Source organism: Brienomyrus brachyistius, chromosome 5 (assembly GCF_023856365.1).
Source record: "Brienomyrus brachyistius isolate T26 chromosome 5, BBRACH_0.4, whole genome shotgun sequence".
Classification (NCBI taxonomy): Eukaryota; Metazoa; Chordata; class Actinopteri; order Osteoglossiformes; family Mormyridae; genus Brienomyrus; species Brienomyrus brachyistius.
Window position 1 is genome coordinate 6,616,919 of NC_064537.1, and position 20,524 is coordinate 6,637,442.

A 20,524-nucleotide genomic window follows, 5' to 3' on the forward strand; every position below is an offset into this window, starting at 1 on the left:
CAAGTTGCCTACGTACGTTTATAATCTTGAATATTTTGTTTTGAAACTATGTAGTAATGTTTCGCGTTTGGAAACAAAAATGAGAAATTTCTCTGAATTGCCCGTACTGTCGTAGACGATAGATGGGGTTTTGGTGCTGGTCGAGTGTAGATGTACGTTGCTGTGTATAACTGGGCTTTTGACTACTGGGGGAAAGGGACCATGGTCACGGTGACTGCAGGTAAGGAAAAATTATAGGTAAACCTTTCCTGAATACTCTATCTGATGAATGATTTTAATTCTCATTGAAACATGCAGTTTAATTATTATTTGGCAAAATGTTCTTTAGATGAAAATACTTTTCCGTGGACCCACATGCCGAAATTTGAATGATTGTTCTTTGGGGAAAAAAACAAAACCTCTTATATGCGAGTATATGAGCTGAGGTCTATAGCTGTAAATTGGATATAAGTACGAGTCGAGTGTAATATTACGATACCGTGTAACTGGGAGGCTTTTGACTACTGGGGAAAAGGGACCGTGGTCACTGTGACTTCAGGTAAGAAACCATTATAAAAAGTTAGGAGGATTTTGAAACTAAATATGTTGTTTATTTAACTTCCGAATTTATTCACGTTTATAGTATGCTAGATTTAACGAAATTGTTCAAATATACTGTTTTAATTGCCGTGGTTGAAAAATCACGAAAATATGTTAAATGTGCGAAGTCGATGACTGTAAACAGACAAAAATACTGTTTTAGTACTTGGAAACTATGGTCTAATATCACTGTGTAACTGGTATGCTTTTGACTACTGGGGAAAGGGGACCTTGGTCACTGTGACTTCAGGTAAGGAAAAATGTTAACTTTTTCTGAATACTGTAGGATTTCAATTTCGAAATCTGTTGTTTTTTAATATATCATTATTATTTTATTTATTTTGTCCGTCCATCAATTTGTTATAACCGCTCGTCCTATTCAGGGCCGAGCGGTCGGGAGCCTATATATCACGGTAAAATATAGGGAAACTTATCTGCTTATTTGCTTATATACTAACTTATTTGATTATATACTATGATATACTTATATCTCTTATTTGCTAATGAATGCACTTCATAAAACAATTAATACAAACGGCGAATTTATAGCAAAGCCATGCATTAATCGGTGTTTTGGAAAAGCACAATGTGTCAAACGTGCGAAGTCGTGTATTGTAACGCGGGTAGAAAATGCCGTTAACGTACTGAAACTAGAAAGCGGTATTTTACTTCGCTGTGTCGGGCTGATATGGACTCCTGGGGAAAGGCGGGCATGAACGTATCTATTGTGAGATGAAGGACAGTAAATATAATATAAGTACGAGTCGAATGTAGTATTACGTTACTGTGCTACTGGGCTGCTTTTGACTACTGGGGAAAGGGGACCATGGTCACCGTGACTTCAGGTAAGAAAAAATAATATTATAACGTCAAGTTTTTGTCAATATTCTATTTGCTGTAGGACATTGTCATGAAATCTACAGATTATTTCGGATACTATTCAATGAAAATGTGCTATTCTGTTAGTCGCTAATGCATGCCCATTATAATGAAAAGGTGAATTCGGAATGTACTGATGTTTTAATCACTGTGAGTGAAAAATACTAAATTTCAGAAAGACAGGGTTTTCTCAGTCTCAGATTTGCGAATCCGTGTCCTGTAAACCGATAGTAAATGATGTTTTGGTAATTGGTAAGTGTAGTCTTATATTCACCGTGTAACTGGAATGCTTTTGACTACTGGGGTAAGGGGACCATGGTTACGGTGACTTCAGGTAAGAAAAAAAAACTTTAAATTTTTAAGATGTTTGATATACAGTACTGCCGGCTAATCTCCCATATTTAAAGCAGATACATGTGAAGGGAATGTGAAATGATAATCGCAAAATAGGTGGAATTCTTAACGCTTTAACTCGTTTAAATGCGGTTTAAGTACTTGCCCGGTGTGGTTTTATATCACCGTGTTACTATGGTGCTTTTGACTACTGGGGGAAAGGGACCATGATCACGGTGACTTCAGGTAAGGAAAAATTAACGTAAACTTTTCCCGAATACTCTACCTGCTGAATGACTTTAATTCTCATTTAACCATGCAGTTTGTTCATTATTTATTAACATTTAGCAAACTGCTCGTAGGTGAAAATACTTTTCCGTAGGCATGCGTTCCGAAATTTTAATGATTGTTTCTGGAAAAAAAATACCCAATTTCTCAAATGTGCGAGGATATGAGCGGTGTATTGCGGTCAATGAGATATACGTAAGAGTCGCGTGTAATATCACATCACCGTGTTATAGTTATGGTTATGCTTTTGACTACTGGGGAAAGGGGACCTTGGTCACGGTGACTTCAGGTAAGGAAACAATCTTAATTTAGAATTATCATATATATGTCTTATATTCGAATTTCTACAAAGATATCACGTAAAATGTTCGTGAAAGCTGTTAATGGCTAAATTAAAAACCAATAGCTCTGTGGTTTCAATTTACTGCTGGGAAAGGAACAACGATGGTTATGAGCTCAAGTACGAAAAATATTTTGGGTGTGTGTCTGTGCGACCCACCTTATTAACGTTAAAAATAATCTTCAAATTAATCTATTTAGTCTGTAATAAATTCTGTTAATCTCAAAAGATTCCATCCTTCTGCTCAGGTAAGACTTAGAGTCAAATTCCCATTTTGTTGTTTAGGATATATTAAATTGACTGATTTAAGTGTCCTCCAACCAAAAAACTCTATCTGCTGCAGTGTTAGTTCCGAAATTTTTCTGATTATCGTTTGCTTTAGAGTAGTCTAAAGGCTTAGATTAATCTCGGATTATGTTTAAATGGTTCTAAATAATTACAAGAATTTTTGAGCAAATGTTTGCTTAAGATCTTTTTCCTACTGCAATCTGTTTGGTAATATAAATCGTGTTTAAATGCGGAAAAATAATGGAGGGATATTTATAGAAAAAAACAGATTTTCAGGTGAGATAAAACTTCATCGGTTTAGAGTCATTATTACTGCTAAGCAGGAACTGTAATTTCTGTATTTATCAAATAGGAAATAAATGTAAAATATTAGTGCTGTCTTTAAATTGAAAAAAAAAATGAATCAAACACGCTAATATTTAGAAAGGAATGTTATACTGAAATTAACAAGCTAAATTATTTTCGAAAATAAAACACTTGAAACCTGCATTTTTTTAACCTTGCAGTAACGAAAGTAAACCGGAATAACATTTGCTTTAAAAATATATCACTGAACGTTAATAGAAAAAGTTGCTTCTTTAGGTCGCCTGCAGAAGACATTTTTTTACGCAGCTCGATTAGGCTACTAATCACGCTACCGATTATTAATATTCGTATAACTTCTGCAGCGGTTCTGCAGTTTTACATTTATGCGTTGTTACTCATGAACTGTATAATATTGTTGAGGCAAATACATGTAAGACCATTCATCACGTATCGGTATTCTGATACCGACCAGTAAGTATACGGCATGTGCTTTTATCTCAGTACTTTGAGTTCTGGTACCGCAGCAATGGTCATGTTTGGAAAGAAATTGCTGTTTTAGTGTAAATGCGACGATTGAAATTGGCAGTGCCAGATATGCCAGAGAAAATTCATATATTTATACACATATTTTCCCCAGGGCGATTAACGAGACATGTTGAGAATTGTCGTAAAATATATTAATACATCCAGTCATCCATTTTCTGCATCCCTTTGTCCTGTTAAGGATCGTGGGGAAAATAAGACATCGTGTGTTGTTTTATGTTTGAAACTGTTATTTGATTTCGCGTTGCATAACAGTCATATTCGTGCTGCAAAAGCTTTTAATTTTAAGAAAAAAAATGTTTATTGTCCCTCATCTGGGAAAAATACATTGTGTATATAATATTGTTGATTTACGTCCACTGTTCTTGTGTTTCCACTTTCATGTCATTCTGTAAAGCGTCGCCGGTTGTGTAAGATCTTTATGTGTATGTAAAGCACTTTGTTTCATGCAGTTCCCACCACCTTTCCCGACTGTTGTAAAACGGGGAATTGTCGGATACGAAAGACAGGAATGCCGGAGTGTAACTCTGCTTTTTCCCTCCCAAATGCTCAGGCTCACAAACGAAGCCCGCCGTGTTTCCGCTCCAGTCATGCGCGTCTGACAGCAGCAAAGACCTGGTGGACATCGGCTGTCTGGCCACCGGATACGTGCCTTCGCGCTCCGTGACTTTTACATGGCGCGACAAAGGGAAGGGAAGCGACATTTCTGACTTCGTTCAGTACCCCGAGGTCCAGAGCAACGGCGCCTTCTCCGTTTTCACTCAAATTAAGGTGAAAGCCGAAGATTGGTTAAAAAGCAACGCGTACACCTGCAATGTAAATCAAGGGCAGACCACTGAATCAGCAGATGTAATTCGAATGGGTAAGAGATTTTTGTCCATGTGTCATTTTATTAGTTTATTGTTATTTTTATAAAAATAAATGCACATGTTTAAAATATTATACGCAATTCCAAACTTGAACTTCTTACCAAATATACGTGGTATAACTAACCTTTCTCCATTCAGATAATCCTTAGCTGTTGTTACAAATAATTTAAACCTGTTAAACATGATACAGGACAACCAATAGGTTAAAATATACATGTGTTGTTATGTGGGAATTATCCCGTAATGTTGTCCAGCACGAAGTGCTTATGATGAAATCCACACTATGAAACTGGTTGCATTTTCCTGGCTGGTTAATGGAATTGCAGGCACTGGGTGTATATTTATACTATATTTTAAAAAAAACCTGAAAAAGTACCGGACGTCTTTAGTCAGTGCAATCTTTCTGTGTTAGCTGGAAAAAGTGTTTCGTTTTATCAACGTTTTATCCAAGTGTTCTGAAAACTTACTGACAGAAACAGGACCAGACATTATTAAAATAAGCAGACATCCTAACCATATTAAGGTCCAGTGTTGACGCCAAAGATCTTCACGCAACATGTACATTTTATCATAGAAGTGGCAAGCGGTACCCAGCCGTGAATGAATCTGGCATGCATGGTCATTGAGACATATAGTGCTTCTCTAGTTTGTAGCAGTTTTGCAGTATTAAAGGAGCCGGTTCAATCCACATGCTTTCACCACAGTTGTTACTCCCAGGACCCTCTGTGTTTTATCTCGGCATAGAATTTTTGTTGGCGCCACAATGCTGCAATTAAGGTGTTAGACATGGGTAGCCAATCATATGCTTTCATCGAACTGAAAGTTAGGTGTTGGCCAATCATGAGCTTCTGTGAAAATGTATGTCAAGGGGTGGCCAATCATTTGCTTCCATTAAACTCTGTGTTTGGAAGGGGGGGGGGGGGGGGTTCTGTTAGTTTTTGTTGCATCATTCATAAACAAAGGGAATGCAGCGAGTTCATTTGCGGATATAATAAAATAGAGAAATAGTGTTTATAGATTAATTACTCTGGTTTTGTTGCTCTTTGGTTGTTATTGAAATCATAACCATAAGTTAGGTGTGATAATATATTGGAGTCTGGCAATGACTCAGTCCTGGCCACATTTCACAGGTTTGTAATATGAAACGGGTGCTTCAAACATTTTAACCATTACAAAAACTGATAGTAATATTTTGGTGCCATATACTGGTTAATATAAACTAAAGTGCATCCTGCAGCTTGCCCCAGGTCATCTCCTCTCTCCATTGTGCTCTTTCTTGTCATCTATATTTACGCTTCTGCATACATCCCTATGTGTGTGTGTCTCTGCATTCCTTTTCAGTTGTAAAAACTGTGAATCCCACTCTGTACGTAATGACTCCATCTCAAGAGGAGCTTAATGAAAAGAAGTCCGCCAGCTTCGCTTGCCTAGCCAAAGGCTTTTCTCCCAGGACGCACAAGTTGAAGTGGTTCTTGGGGGAAAAGGAAGTAACTGAGAATGTCACTAGCTTACCTGAGGTTAAGGACAATGGCGGCTCACTGTTCAGCGCGTCCAGCTTCTTATCACTTAACGAGAAGCAGTGGAAGAGCGAAGAGGCACGTGTGACGTGTGTTTTTGAGCGCAAGCCTGGCTCACAGGTGCAGGAGTCTGTCGCATTTCGCCCACCTGGTACGTTTTCGTTCTAAGTGTCTTGCATTGGAAGTGCATTAAGTCATTAGACTTTTTCTGTATTTCATAGATGCTACTGCATTAGTGAAGCACAAGGTCGACCTTGTTTGACCTTTGCAGTGAGGAGAAAAAGGATTTATTCATACGTTTAAAAATACATTTTGTGTATAATGTATGTCCTTCACAGATCTGTTGAACCAACCAGTGTTCACCCTAACTGTGCTACTCTTCACTGCATTATCCTGTAGATTGCATAGAGGATCCCATCGTTGTAAAAATTATTCCTCCATCACCCGAGAAATTTTTCCTCGAAGAAAGAATCTTACTTGGCTGTAAAGTCACCGGCGACTTGGACAATTTAGGAGACATTTCCTGGCAGTATGCAGATGGCCACAAACTCGTGTCAGGGAAGGGTGATGAGGACGGGAATTCAAAAGTCTCCTGGCTTTCCATCAGCTACGAGGAGTGGAGCAATGGCACCGAATTTATGTGCATCGTACCACACAGCGACTTGCCTTTGCCAAAGAAAGTGACATACCAAAGAGAAAACGGTAAGACCGATTATTCATCGCAAGTTGTTAAATTGAAACTGTGCTTTATTATGATGACTTGTAGTAACAGATTGAGTGCTGGGCGTTATCACGGATTTCACAAGTATAAATGTTATATTTTTGCAATGATATGCTGTTTCATCTGGTAATTTTTATTTACATCTATAAGATCAGCATGGTTTACTAATGTGCCGAAAAAAACTAATATTCAGTTTTTTATATATATATATATATATATATATATATATATATATATCTAATATTAGTAATGATAATAGTAGTAGTTATGGTATTATTATTAACCATATTAGCCATAATAATAGAATAAGCATTTCAAGGTTTTGAACAATATTTCAGTTTCAACTTCACTTTGTAGTATGACGGCTAGTAGCTTCTAATTGGGCCGGTTTTAATCAAACTGCTTTTGTCTATTGTGGCATAACGTAACTGGGTGAGGTCTCATTTATCTGTTGTCTTCACATATTGCTTGTTACATTACTCTGGCAAGCAATTCATTTAAGTTATACCGTTTATTAAAGTAAGAAAATCGTTATGAACCTTTAGCGGAATTTAGAATTACACCCGAAGACCCAGAGTGGAATTTCGACTATGACTTTGTAACATAATTAATTACATAGTTATCGCTCACATTATTAATTTCATTAAGCAGGAGGGCAGTGCGGAAATCAATTTTATTTTATATACGTGCCTTTTTTCTTAGTATTGGATTTAAATAAGTGTTAAACATAATCATGTCGATTTTCAGGACGATCGGCCCAGGCCCCCTCCGTCTTTATTCTGGGGCCAGCGGAGCAGGCCGAGCAGGTGACCCTGACTTGCTATGCCAAAGAGTTCTACCCCAAGGAAGTGCTGATCTCTTGGCTTGTCAACGATGAACCCATGGATAGGAGTCAGTTCAAGACAACTAGTTTGATTCAGACAGGCGACACCTACTCAGTCTACAGCCAGCTGACAATAGGAAAGGATGATTGGGCTGAAGGCAAGAGCTTTAGCTGTGCAGTCCACCATGAAACTAACAGCAAGCAAGTCAAAGCTATAGTCAGAGCAATTGACAGCCTCACAAAGAAACCCTCTAATATCAACCTAAGCCTGTCCATTCCTCAAACCTGCAAGGCTGCCTAACTATTGTTTTGTGTTTCGTTGTCTTTTTGTGGTGCCTCTGTAACTGTGGTGTAGAACGAATTCACATGTCTGTCTGTCGACCTGTCTGATGTTTGTTTTTTTAACATGAAAATGCAAAATGAAAAATGGCAATAAAAAAATCAGTAAATAAACCCTCATGTCTATACATTCTGTGCACAGTAGCTAGTCCAATATGGTACTTAAACTAGTCCTGCAGCAGCTTTTCCAAGTATGTGGAGAAGCTGTAGTACAAACAAGGGCAAAATACATTTAGATTTGCAGTTTTAGGGAAAAAAAAAGCATTTGGCAACAGCGCAAGAGGGCTTAATTAAAATTAGTGGCCATTTTACACCAAGGCTACCCATATAAAGGGCTTATGAATGGTTTATAATCTGCTTATTAATTAGGTTGTAACACTTTGTAAATTATTAATGGATGATTTTATACCAACTTATAACACAGTTTTCTTTTTATGAATGACTTACTACCATTTACAAGTGGCAAAAGGGAGTCCTATTGTGAAATGGTACCTAAAATTATAGTTATTGTCATTCAGCTTTATTGCCTCTGGTTTATAGGTCCAAGCACATATTGTCCTCTACCTGCAACAGCAGGTAGAACAGTCAGTAACACATTAGTATCCACATGGTCTTTCTGTGTTATCTTTTAAGACGGTATAAGCCCAGCATGTGCCTGTGTGTCATGTTAACTGTGGTTCATTGTCCAAGTCCCATTGTCCAAGTCCCGAGTCCAAGTCCCATTGTCCAAGTCGTCATATAGAATGTCCATCAACTTGACAGTGCAAATTATAGTATTAATGCTTTAGGACATCCTGGGTTCATCAGTAGCAAGCCAAGATGGTCACTGAAATTGTCTCAGTAGGTCAGAGTCACCTGAACACGTAATCATTAATGCACATCGCCGATGTGGCATGATTATATATCATTAAGAAATGCTAGCATTAACGCCAAATTGTTTTTGACACCGAAAATCAACCAGCACAAAGTAAAACACTGCTGGCTGACTATACAAATGAGCGATCATATAGCAATCTTTACTGAACATCCATTTCGGAGTACAATCGGCTCTTGTCGATTTACTGCGGCATTTTGACAAAACGGCACCTGGTTTCTCAAAACCATCTTAACGCTACGTCATTCATAAGTTCTACCTTAAGTTGTGTCTTAACGCTCCACCCTGTTTCACGAAACGTTCTTCGTGAAATATATCTTCCGTAGGATATTCTTTCGAAAGGCTGCTCAGAGCCTCTCTTAGCTGTCTCTCATGGCTGTTGGCTCATACTGCTCATTTAAAAGAAGACTAACATTGTTACTGGTATAGTTTCATAACCACAGGTGACTTAACTAAAAAATAACATCCATATGCATCATATTTTGTATGATACACGACTACAATCATCATTAGGTTTCGCCCCTTGTGGTCTGAATGCACAGCGATAATTGATAATAATTGATAATTGACACTTTATATTGATCCCCGTAGGGAAATTGTCTTTTACGCCTCCCACTGTCTGCGAAGGGCTGCCACCCGTAGCGGCGCCCAGGGAGCTGGGGGTTAAGGGCCCTTGCTCAAGGACCCACAGGCTGAGGCTGGGTTTGAACCTGCATCCTTCTGATTACAGGCACACAGGCTTAGCCCACTGAGCCACACGCTGCCCCCTCAGCTGCTAATAATAATAATAATAATAATAATAATAATAATAATAATAATAATAATAATAATAATAATAATAATAATAATAATAATAATAGCGAATGGGCCTCAGTAATGTGCGGATAAGGAACGCACTGTTATGTATTCATTTATTAATGGGGGGGGGGTTCTGTCCATATTGGGGTGGACGCCTTCCCCCAAATTCCGATGCTAAGATAAGAGTTGATGCTGCAGGGTCATTTACATGGAGGTCTTATATATTCTCCCCCAAAATGCACTCTGTAATAGTCCTTAATAGTCAATACTGAGGCACTTAGGACATTCTCTTATGTTTAGACTGTAACCCATCTTTTCATTTGGCTATTGTGCCACTGTTCGTCCTAATATAAATGACATGTACACATATTGGTGTTTTATAGAACAAATAAAGGTAAACTGGAGATACTACAATCTGGGCAGACAAGCTTGTGCTCCCAGAAGGAAAAAATCACATTTATGGTTAGATGACAACCAATCAGGTGTCCCGGCGCCTATTAAAACCGCACTTAAGAAGCTCTCCCGCCTAGAGTGGCCATTATTGAGAAACTGAGCCTATGTCTCATTTCTTATTGAACATTTTTATTTTGTCATTTAAACTTCAAACTTCTGGTCATAAGCCTTTACCCGGCACCACTGTGCTTCATGCCACTTTTTTTCGTGATGAATTAATCAAGTCCTTTGTGGTCATGCCGGTACGTACCACTGAGGACACCAAAGTCAAGTCCTCAGAATTTTTCTGCAACTCCAATAACCACGATCAGTTGCAGGGCAAACTTAGGAAGGGCCCTGACCTCGGTATTTCAAACATGCAGGTGTTTGCGGTTTCACTTTTCCCGAACTACGGCCTGTTAGTGCATTTAAGACCTTCAGGGAGGGGAGGGGCGGCATGGTGGTGCAGTGGTTGGCACTGTTGCCTCACACCTCTGGGACCCGGGTTCGAGTCTCCGCCTGGATCACATGTGTGCGGAGTTTGCATGTTCTCCCCATGTTGTCGTGGGGTTTCCTCCGGGTCTCCGGTTTCCCCCCACAGTCCAAAAACATGCTGAGGCTAATTGGACTTGCTAAATTGCCCGTAGGTGTGCATGTGTGAGTGAATGGTGTGTGAGTGTGCCCTGCGATGGGCTGGCCCCCCATCCTGGGTTGTTCCCTGCCTCGTGCCCATTGCTTCCAGGATAGGCTCCGGACCCCCCGCGACCCAGTAGGATAAGCGGTTTGGAAAATGGATGGATGGAGTAATAAGGGGGGCAGCAAGTGGCAACCCAGCCTCAGCACATCTGTGGGTCCCTGAGCGAGGCCCTTAACCCCCAGCTCCCTGAGGGCCCCAACAGGTGGCTGCCCTTCACAGACAACTTACTCTACAAAAAAAGGAGCAAGTTGAGGGAGGCGTAAAGACAATTTCCCCACAGGGATCAATAAAGTATCAGTTATTATTATTATTAATAAGGGGTTGGGAATCTATCACTTAATCTAGAATAGCGGTACATTTAAGATATTTTGTAGTATTCCTCCTACTTCTAGTGTATATATTGTGTTGATTGAGAACTTGTACAGCATAGACAGTTGGGTGATTGTGTGTGTGTGTGCATGCATGGAGACTGTCGTACCTGGAAACAAACTGCGCTTCATTCTACCTTTAGCACTAAAACAGGTAAGGAAGGGAGCTTGTTAAAAGTAATCAGAGCTTCACTGATTGTGCCTGACCTTGTGACACTGTACCACATAAGTGGCTGATTGATGGATGGATAATTCAAAGCTGAAATGTTTTCATTTCCACAGCTGTTTGGGTGATTTTTACGCTTGGTTTCTTGCAGACAAATACCCGTATATCTGGCTAGACCCTGGCTGGGATGTCATCGAAGGCGAGTGCGACAATGCAGGAAACACCATCTTCACCTTCATCCTCCTCTTTCTCATCACTCTTTTCTACAGCATTGGAGCCACTCTTACCAAGGTAACAGCCGTCGCATGCGGGGCAGCCATGATAGGTTCTTCCATTAGGCACACACACGTTCATGAGCAAATGTATCACACTGTCTCTTTTCTTAGGACAAACCAAACTCTCATTCACCTGACATGGTCTTCCAATGTTGTATTGTTCCTTTAAATAACATTCAGGTTTATGTTAAGAAATGACTATTGATTTTTTCCCCCCAATATGTACTATATATGAATATAGTAATTAAAGTAACAAGCAACAAAAACAACTTTTCTCACCAATAATGTGCTCTAGCTATATATTACAAGCATAAAATCAGCTTTACTTGGTCTTTTGAAAGCTACTGTAGCTGCTCTACAGGCCAAAAATGTGGAAACGTCCAATTCTTAGAGAACTTTATTCAAATGTTGCTCCAGTTACTTACTTAATTGTCCATTATATGATTTTACAAATATCACACGTTGGATGATTAATGAAGTCATTGAAGCGATTGTTCTATAAATTTCTGCAATTTCTGCAATTGCGTTTCCACAATTTTTGCCAGTAGTGTACATTTAATTCCAGTGTGACTGCATAGATGCTACATCGCTGGTCTAGTGTTTCCTAACACAAATCTTGGCTTTACATGATTAGGGTACAGAGTTTTAAGATATAAGTTTAAATACTTGAAATCAGACAACAATGTTCTCATTATATATTAATTGTGCATAAAGTAAAACTTTGCGTAAATTCAAATTTTTAATTCTTTATAAAAAGTGTGACAGCAGGCATGTTAAACTGTTTTGTTCTTTTATATCTATAAATAAAGCATAAACATATTCTTGTTTTCTTTAATTATACTCTTTAATTTCAGATGAAATGACGTTCAGAAGAACTGATACCAAATGCAAATGAGCTTTGCTGTGAGATTCGTTTTGCTTTTTTAAATATGTCTGTGTTTTTCTAAAAGTAAAGTGTCTGTCATATTTTCCTCATCATCTGTCCTGTTAAAACTAAAAATACTTGCACTAGTATATCATTTTGCACCGTTTTGCATGCCTTCATTTTTGTGCATTATTTTCATACAGCATTGTAATAAAAACTATTAAATGTTCAGTATAAAATAATTGTGTTGTGATTTGTATATGTTTGTTACAGTAACCAAATAAAATTTTTGATTTCTAATCCTGAACTTGTGCATATCTTTGATTTGTGCAAATTATTTCAAACCTTTAAATGTACAATTTCCTGCTCTGTCTATGAAATTTTTACTAACGTTCCCCTATTTAAAATGCATGCAATTTATAAGCCGTGGTTTCATTTGTCTTGTATAAAACAGAATGCCGGTAACCTCAGACATATTTTTATTAGGAGTTTTTATTAGCAACCATTATTAAAAGTTCGTTTTTATTAACAAAAACTAAACAAAACAAAAACAAAGGTGGACCCAAACAAAAAAGAAATATGTGATATTTTTTCAGATGTTTGAAGCATCCGTTTCGAAGCCGATTTCACCCGGGCTGCAATTACGTCCCCGACTTTTTGAACGTATTAAATTCAATAAGATTCAACTATACTGCAAAGTTATACTTGTAAACGTGGCTTGCGTTACTCGTACCAATGTGTAATAATAATAATTTATTGTGAATATATCTACTATTTTTTAAAATGTATTTATTTGGATGGATGACTGGTTGAGCTCCCCCGCCTTGTGCCCCCTGGGAGAAAAGCCAAGAGCCGCTTATGTGCAGCTGTGTGCGGGCTGTATGTTTCGCTTCTGCCTCTTCAGTTTCGGAATCTTTTTTTCGTGTTACTTAATTCTTCCCTCCTCTGCATTCTGTGCTCACCAAAGCGTGATTTTAACTGAATGCTTTGCATTAAATTTGCTATGCGCACCTGGCAGCCAACAAACAGTCCCCCAACTTCCAATTTCACTTCTTGGAACTGGTGTAGATCATTTGCATTACGAATGTATGTGTAACGCTGTATCATTTAATTGTAAATTTGGAAGCACTGGGCTAATTTACTCAAAGGACAAGACTTAAAAACCAAAACATCCATTCAGTACACAAATAACTGGTCAGTAGATGTTTTAATCAATACAGATAGGAAGTATTTAACTTGAAATGTGTGCAGGATTCTGTCGTTGGACTTTTGAGTAATCGAAAGGATATAAAATACACCGTGTACCCCTGGTTACAAGATACGTAATACATATGTGAGGTTTTATGTGATATGTAAATAAATAAAATATAGAAAATAGTTACACTAACAATATTATAATTAAAATAAAGCAAACTATATAATTGCAGAAATAAGATGCCCTGTTATATATAGTATGTGTTATATAAAATTTTAATTTCCATATTTCACAAAATTAAGTTTTTTATTAATAAAAGTATGTAAGGAACTCCAGTCCTGTGCATTTACTGGTTCCATTCTCCACTCTCATTTCAGTTAATTTCAGTTTGTTTTTGCAGTGCCATGCAGCATATAAAAAGCAACAGTGTTTTATAAAGAGTAAAGAAAGACATTAAATTTCTTGCTTTACCTGATGTATTTGCAATACATTCTTATGAGCAATTTGTGCATTTTTTTTGATCCAGGAAGGACAGTGCGTGTTATTAAAGCAATGAATTCTACTGCAAAATATTACGTAAAAGAAGAAAAACTATAAATGCAAACGTGTATGCAGTGCTCTACCTATAATGTGTGTGTATATATAATACATGTAAACCATTATATGCACCATTAGATTGCTAGACCAGGCAAGACTAGTGAAGCATCAACTGAAGAAATGTGCATCTTTTTTTAACTGATGTTACTGAAAGTGCTGCTCCCAGGACAGTGAGATGAGACATGAGAAACGAAAGAGAGAGAACAACTGAGAAAAGCTCTGAAGCGTCCCAGTTGTGCGCGATCACTGACAAATGCGACAAGGCCTATAGAGGCTAAAAAGAAGGATTATTTGAGGTATCTGCAGGTTATACCAATGCAGCTGTTGGTAAAATAATAACGGATAAATAATAATATGTATATTTTTGTCAATTTAACATTAACTGTCACACATGACTTGCTGGTATTTAAGGATTGTCTTGAATTTATAAACCTGAGTACAAAATAATTTGTGTGCAGACGGAAACACATGAAACATTTATGTAAAATATGAAATAAAGTCCAGCGTCCTTGTCTAGGACAAGCAGTTATATTAGAAGCAGATATAGAAAATGGATGGATGGATATTTAATTAAATATAATATAAAAAAATGAAATATATTAAAGTAAATATATATCTTATATAATACTATCAAAAATATTTAAAGTTATTCATTTGGGTAGTAAGTGTATATTAACTAAAAACAATGTAACATTTGAATATATGCAAATGAATGGTAATACACACACACACACACACACACACACACACACACACACACACACACACATATATATATATATAAAATAAATAATAATAATATATAATAATTCTTCTGTTCTCCAAAAGATGACTCGTATCTTGTTGGACAGCTAGAAAAACACCACTTTAATTATGAAAACTCTCCACCGGCACACTAAAGCCATTCCACTACCAGCTCATTTAATTACATACATAATATAATTATAAAACTGGATTAGGTATTGATTAGCCGAACATGATATGCTAGTGATCCAGTCACCAAACACATCGGTATATCGCACGGTTACGTCAAATACTGGAGTGATTTCAGGGGACGTTTTGAATTGGCTAAGACACTTTTACACACATATTATAATTTTATACCAACACGATTCAATTTTCTTTGCCCCAGCCTTTTGTACTGTACTAGATATTATGTTTTAGAATAAATTCTTGTCAAATATTCATGTACCAAAAAGTACATGAATATAATAGATAAATTAATGAAATTACATTATATTTGTAATACATAAATCAATTATGTTACGTTTAATGTAACTCATTGGCCAACACTATGGATTAATTTCCATTTGTCACTGTCTATCTATCTATCTATCTATCTATAGATGTATCTATCCCAAAAATTTATGAAGTGCTGAAAAAAACGTATAGAGGTTATTTATCTTGGTAGGAAATGTATATAATGCATATTTGCTCAGAAAAAAAACACGATTTAAAATTAGTAGATATGCAAATTAATTATGATTAAAAATAAAAAATAATTCTCCAAAAAGTATATATACAATACCAGCCAAAAGTTTGGACACATCAAACCACCCACAGAGGAGAGTGATGGTGTCGCATCACATGACCTGGTCACCTGAGCTAAACCCAGTAGAAATGGTTTCGGGGGAGTCTGACCAGAGAGTGAAGGAAAAGCAGCCAATGAGAGCTCAGCATATAGGTGGAAGCTCCTTCAGGACAGCTGGGTCAGCCAGTGCCTGGGGCAACTGGGGTTAAGGGTCCAATGGTGGGATCGGTCTGCCCACCATGGGATTTAAATTTTTATTTTTTAATACAGTTCAGTGTATTTAGTGTGATGTATGTAATCATACATCGTACAGAATAGTACAAATAGAGCTAGATAGAGAAACAAAAACATTATACACGCACACATACGACACACACATTCCATGTGCTTGTGTGTGTATAATTATATATAATTATTACATCACGCATTCTTGCACATCACTCACAGGCGAAGTATAATTTAGGGAGACCTGCTCACCGCCTTTGCATATTCTCTCCTGTCACTCTGCCTGTTTTGAGCTGATTTGGCCAGTACAGCTTTTGTGTTATGGCAGGTCAATGCTGCCCTCTAGTGGATCATGAAGACCTATAGTCTTGCTGCACTCGCCAGGCCTATTATCCTCGTTAATATTTTTCTTAAACAGAATTTAACTTTCAGGAGGTGAGTGCCGAGGCACAAATACTGCTTCACGCGTCGTATTATATAAATTCCATTGTAATTAGTCAAATCATAAGGCCGTGGTTTTTTTTTAATGTTATTGATTTCCGACCTAATTCCTGCACTGAGCAAGCTATTCTGTAATCTCTCAAAATGCATATATGCTTAGATGAAATACAACACAGATCCGTGGTTCCCTTAAAAGTCTGATTCATGTTTTCATCCTTTTAGAAGAGAAGCCATTGTACCCAAACATGACACTGTACGTCTCGCCATGGACAGAAGATGCGGAAACGGTGAATTTGCTCTGTGTCTTGAATGGGATCCGACCAAACAAAATCAACGTGAAATGGGAGGTGATCACCGGCACCACCAGTGAGAATGTTCCTAGTGATCATGAATTCATGGTGCCAAAAAATGGAAATGAAAAAGGCACAACATTGATCAGCCTCGTGTCGCTGGAAATGGAGAAGTGGAGCAGCGGCATCAGCTACCAATGCAAGGCTAATGACAAGTCATTAAACAATTCCAGAAAAATTAGCTTTTGCTCCGGTGAGTGCCAGTCACTCCAGGCTTATGGGGATCATGCTAGAGGAATGGGAAAGTGGCAATACTGCGAATATTCGTGGTAATGGTAGGTTGGGATGGTTTTTGGTGCATGCAGGGACGAGGTGATGATGGTTTTTGGTGCATGCGGGGATGAGGTGGGGATGGGTTTTGGTGAATGTGGGGACAAGATGCGGATGGTTTTGATCCATGTGGGGACGAGGTGGGGATGGTTTTTGGTCCATGCGGGGACGAGATAGGGATGATTAATGCTAATTAAATGGGTTGATTTCAGTTTCTCTCATGTTTCAGCTTATCCCAGTTCTTCCATGTATTTGGAGAAACTCACTCTAGAGAGACAAAATCAAACACACATAGCCGCTGACTGTACCGCTGTTGGACCTTACGGTACCACGTTATCATTACTTGTGGATGATGCTTTGAAATCTACTGCGAAGGTTCCGGCTGGCAGTGAACCTAAAAAAATCACCTGCAACCTTTCTTATCCCAGTGAAAAATGGAAGAAAAGTGTAAAGATTACTTGCAAAGTCAAACATCAATGTTACAGTTCCTTAGAGAAGACTATAAACATACCTCATTCAAGTAAGTCATCATTCCATCATAAACGTATGCTTGCACTGCAGGCAAAATGAAGGGTGAATCAAAATTGAATTTGAAAATAAAACAAGCAACATACACAATTCATTATTGTGTTCTTCTCTTCCAGCTGAGCCTACAGTGAAGCTCTTCCTGCTTCCCAAAGAACCAGATTCAAGGGTCAGGACTCTCCTGTGCCTGGGCACTGGGCTCAACCCTCAGATCAAGTGGCTAAAAGGATCTTCTGTGGCTAAAGTACCTCGAGTCACGACGATGCAAAATGAGGGACAGCTGACCGTCAGCAGTGAGATGAATGTTCAGAAAGAGGAATGGAATAAATGGGAAATCTTCACCTGTCAGGTGGAAGACCAGCTTTCTGGGGCAGCTGTTCATCAGAATATTAGTAAATGCACAGGTATTTGACTGCAAAATAAAATTCTTTTGGCATATTGATTACATTGCTTTATCATAACTTGAAGAACGTAATACCTTGAACCATTTATACTATTACATATCTAACGGAGCAACTACATTTCATCTTATTAAGCATCGTCCTGTATTTTAACTTACTACAGCTTTTACTGACTCTCCCACCATGCAGATAACTACTCGATCTGCTGCCCCAGAAGCTCAATGCATCAATGAGGAAATACACTGATGTTGATTCATTGATTATCAGTTGTGCCAGTGTTGGTTTAATCGAAGTTGCCTGATTGCTCTTTGTTTTACTGTCCTCCCAGTGACCCCACCATCTTCTCAGACTGCCACCGTGTCCATTGTGGGACCTTCACTGAAAGAAAAGCTGGGTTCTGGAGCCCTTCAGGTCCTCTGTCATGTGCTGGCCTACGAAGATGAGGCCTTTTCCATTACCTGGAAAATGAATGACAAAGTCTACACTAGGGAGACAAGAAAGCGAGACAATAGCAATGGCACCCAAACTCTCAGTAGCACGCTGAGTGTGGAGCGGCAGGACTGGGAGAAAAAGCCCCGCATCTCCTGCCAAGTCAGGCACCGCTGTTCCTCCAGCACACAGGAGAAGCAACTCGAACAAAGCAAAGGTACAGTCAGACACCAAGGAGACATCAAGCTAAATTTGACTAACACTAGAGAAAAACCGACCACAAGGGGTCAAAAACAAGGCAGGGAGGTGGGACAAGGATCGATCGGGGCTAGAAATCACTGAAAGGAAACAGTAGCACAGAACACTTAGAGGGGTATAAAACACCTACAAGCAACATGCAGAAAACAAACACACAATGACCTCCAGAGTAACAGGATGCAGGGATATATATATATACATATACACAGGGAATGAATAGTAGATGGAGGATGGGTGAGAATCATTCACTAATTAACTAAACACTAGGGCTGCGAGTCACAAGGAACATAGTGAAGAACAGGATGGCCAGTGACATCTGCTGGCCAAATAGGGACATGACAGACATGGCAAGGACAGATCCTGACATAAGCAAAAATTTATGCTTTTCAAAAATGCTAAAAAATAATAAATAATTGAGGAATAGGAAATAAATACAACAAGGATATCTTCTATTTATGATGATGCCTGAAGTCAACGCTGAGAAATTTCGCTGAATTTTGTCAAAGCACGCTAGCAAACTGCATGCAATAAATAAACTGAGTAATAAAAAACACTGAGATAAAACCAATGATTTTTGTATTTTTCACTAGATCCCAAAAAGCCCACTCTTCAGATCATCAGACCATCTAAAGGCCAAGTTGACAAACAGCACATCGCCACCCTGCTCTGTCTGATACTGGACTTCTTCCCTGCCGACATTGACGTGTACTGGGAACTGAATGGGATCCAGCTGCCACAATCCCAGTACTCCAACAGCCCAGTTCTTGGGGTTGCTGGCAGGGGAGATGATGGCGGCTACTCAATGCACAGCATGCTGCAGATCCCACAGTCAGGCAGGAATGATGGCCAGTACTCCTGTGTGGTCAAACACGAGTCGTCTAAGGAGCCACTCAGGCATACTACTAGCATCAAGAATGGTAAAAGAAATGTTGAGCACTAGATAAGTGAATAATTAATTTGCAGTACTTTGATAAATCATGCATATTGTCCAAGGTAGAGTTACCATACACTAAATTTGATCACCCTTCTTGCAGGTGAGCATACGGTGAAGCTCTTCCTGCTTCCCAAAGAACCAGATTCAAGGGTCAGGACTCTCCTGTGCCTGGGCACTGGACTCAACCCTCAGATCAAGTGGCTAAAAGGATCTTCTGTGGCCAAAGTACCTCGAGTCACGACGATGCAAAATGAGGGACAGCTGACCGTCAGCAGTGAGATGAATGTTCAGAAAGAGGAATGGAATAAATGGGAAATCTTCACCTGTCAGGTGGAAGACCAGCTTTCTGGGGCAGCTGTTCATCAGAATATTAGTAAATGCACAGGTATTTGACTGCAAAATAAAATTCTTTTGGCATATTGATTACATTGCTTTATCATAACTTGAAGAACGTAATACCTTGAACCATTTATGCTATTACATATCTAACGGAGCAACTACATTTGAGCTTATTAAGCATCTTCCTGTATTTTAACTGACTACAGCTTTTACTGACTCTCCCACCGTGCAGATAACTACTCGATCTGCTGCCCCAGAAGCTCAATGCATCGATGAGGAAATACACTGATGTTGATTCATTGATTATCAGTTGTGCCAGTGTTGGTTTAATCGAAGTTGCCTGATTGCTCTTTGTTTTACTGTCCTCCCAGTGACCCCACCATCTTCTCAGACTGCCACCGTGTCCATTGTGGGACCTTCACTGAAAGAAAAGCTGGGTTCTGGAGCCCTTCAGGTCCTCTGTCATGTGCTGGCCTACGAAGATGAGGCCTTTTCCATTACCTGGAAAATGAATGACAAAGTCTACACTAGGGAGACAAGAAAGCGAGACAATAGCAACGGCACCCAAACTCTCAGTAGCACGCTGAGTGTGGAGCGGCAGGACTGGGAGAAAAAGCCCCGCATCTCCTGCCAAGTCAGGCACCCCTGTTCCTCCAGCACACAGGAGAAGCAACTCGAACAAAGCAAAGGTACAGTCAGACACCAAGGAGACATCAAGCTGAATTTGAC

At 38.8% G+C, this 20,524-nt stretch overlaps 1 protein-coding gene across 14 annotated transcripts in view; it reads left to right on the forward strand.

Annotated features, from left to right (window-relative positions):
* ighd (immunoglobulin heavy constant delta) overlaps positions 1-20,524 on the forward strand; it is a 93,608-nt gene that overhangs the window by 70,995 nt on the left and 2,089 nt on the right. For 10 of the 14 annotated variants that reach the window (XM_049013542.1, XM_049013543.1, XM_049013544.1 and 7 more), the window contains 8 exons: positions 4,110-4,418; positions 16,512-16,832; positions 17,139-17,429; positions 17,554-17,838; positions 18,164-18,481; positions 19,113-19,439; positions 19,557-19,841; positions 20,167-20,484. In XM_049013542.1, the coding sequence (XP_048869499.1) occupies positions 4,110-4,418; positions 16,512-16,832; positions 17,139-17,429; positions 17,554-17,838; positions 18,164-18,481; positions 19,113-19,439; positions 19,557-19,841; positions 20,167-20,484 (2,454 nt within the window). Of the gene's footprint in view, positions 1-169; positions 221-905; positions 1,425-1,454; positions 1,793-1,834; positions 2,038-4,109; positions 4,419-16,511; positions 16,833-17,138; positions 17,430-17,553; positions 17,839-18,163; positions 18,482-19,112; positions 19,440-19,556; positions 19,842-20,166; positions 20,485-20,524 lie in introns of those variants that run through there. The other 4 variants (XM_049013551.1, XM_049013549.1, XM_049013552.1 and 1 more) reach the window with 4 other exon arrangements.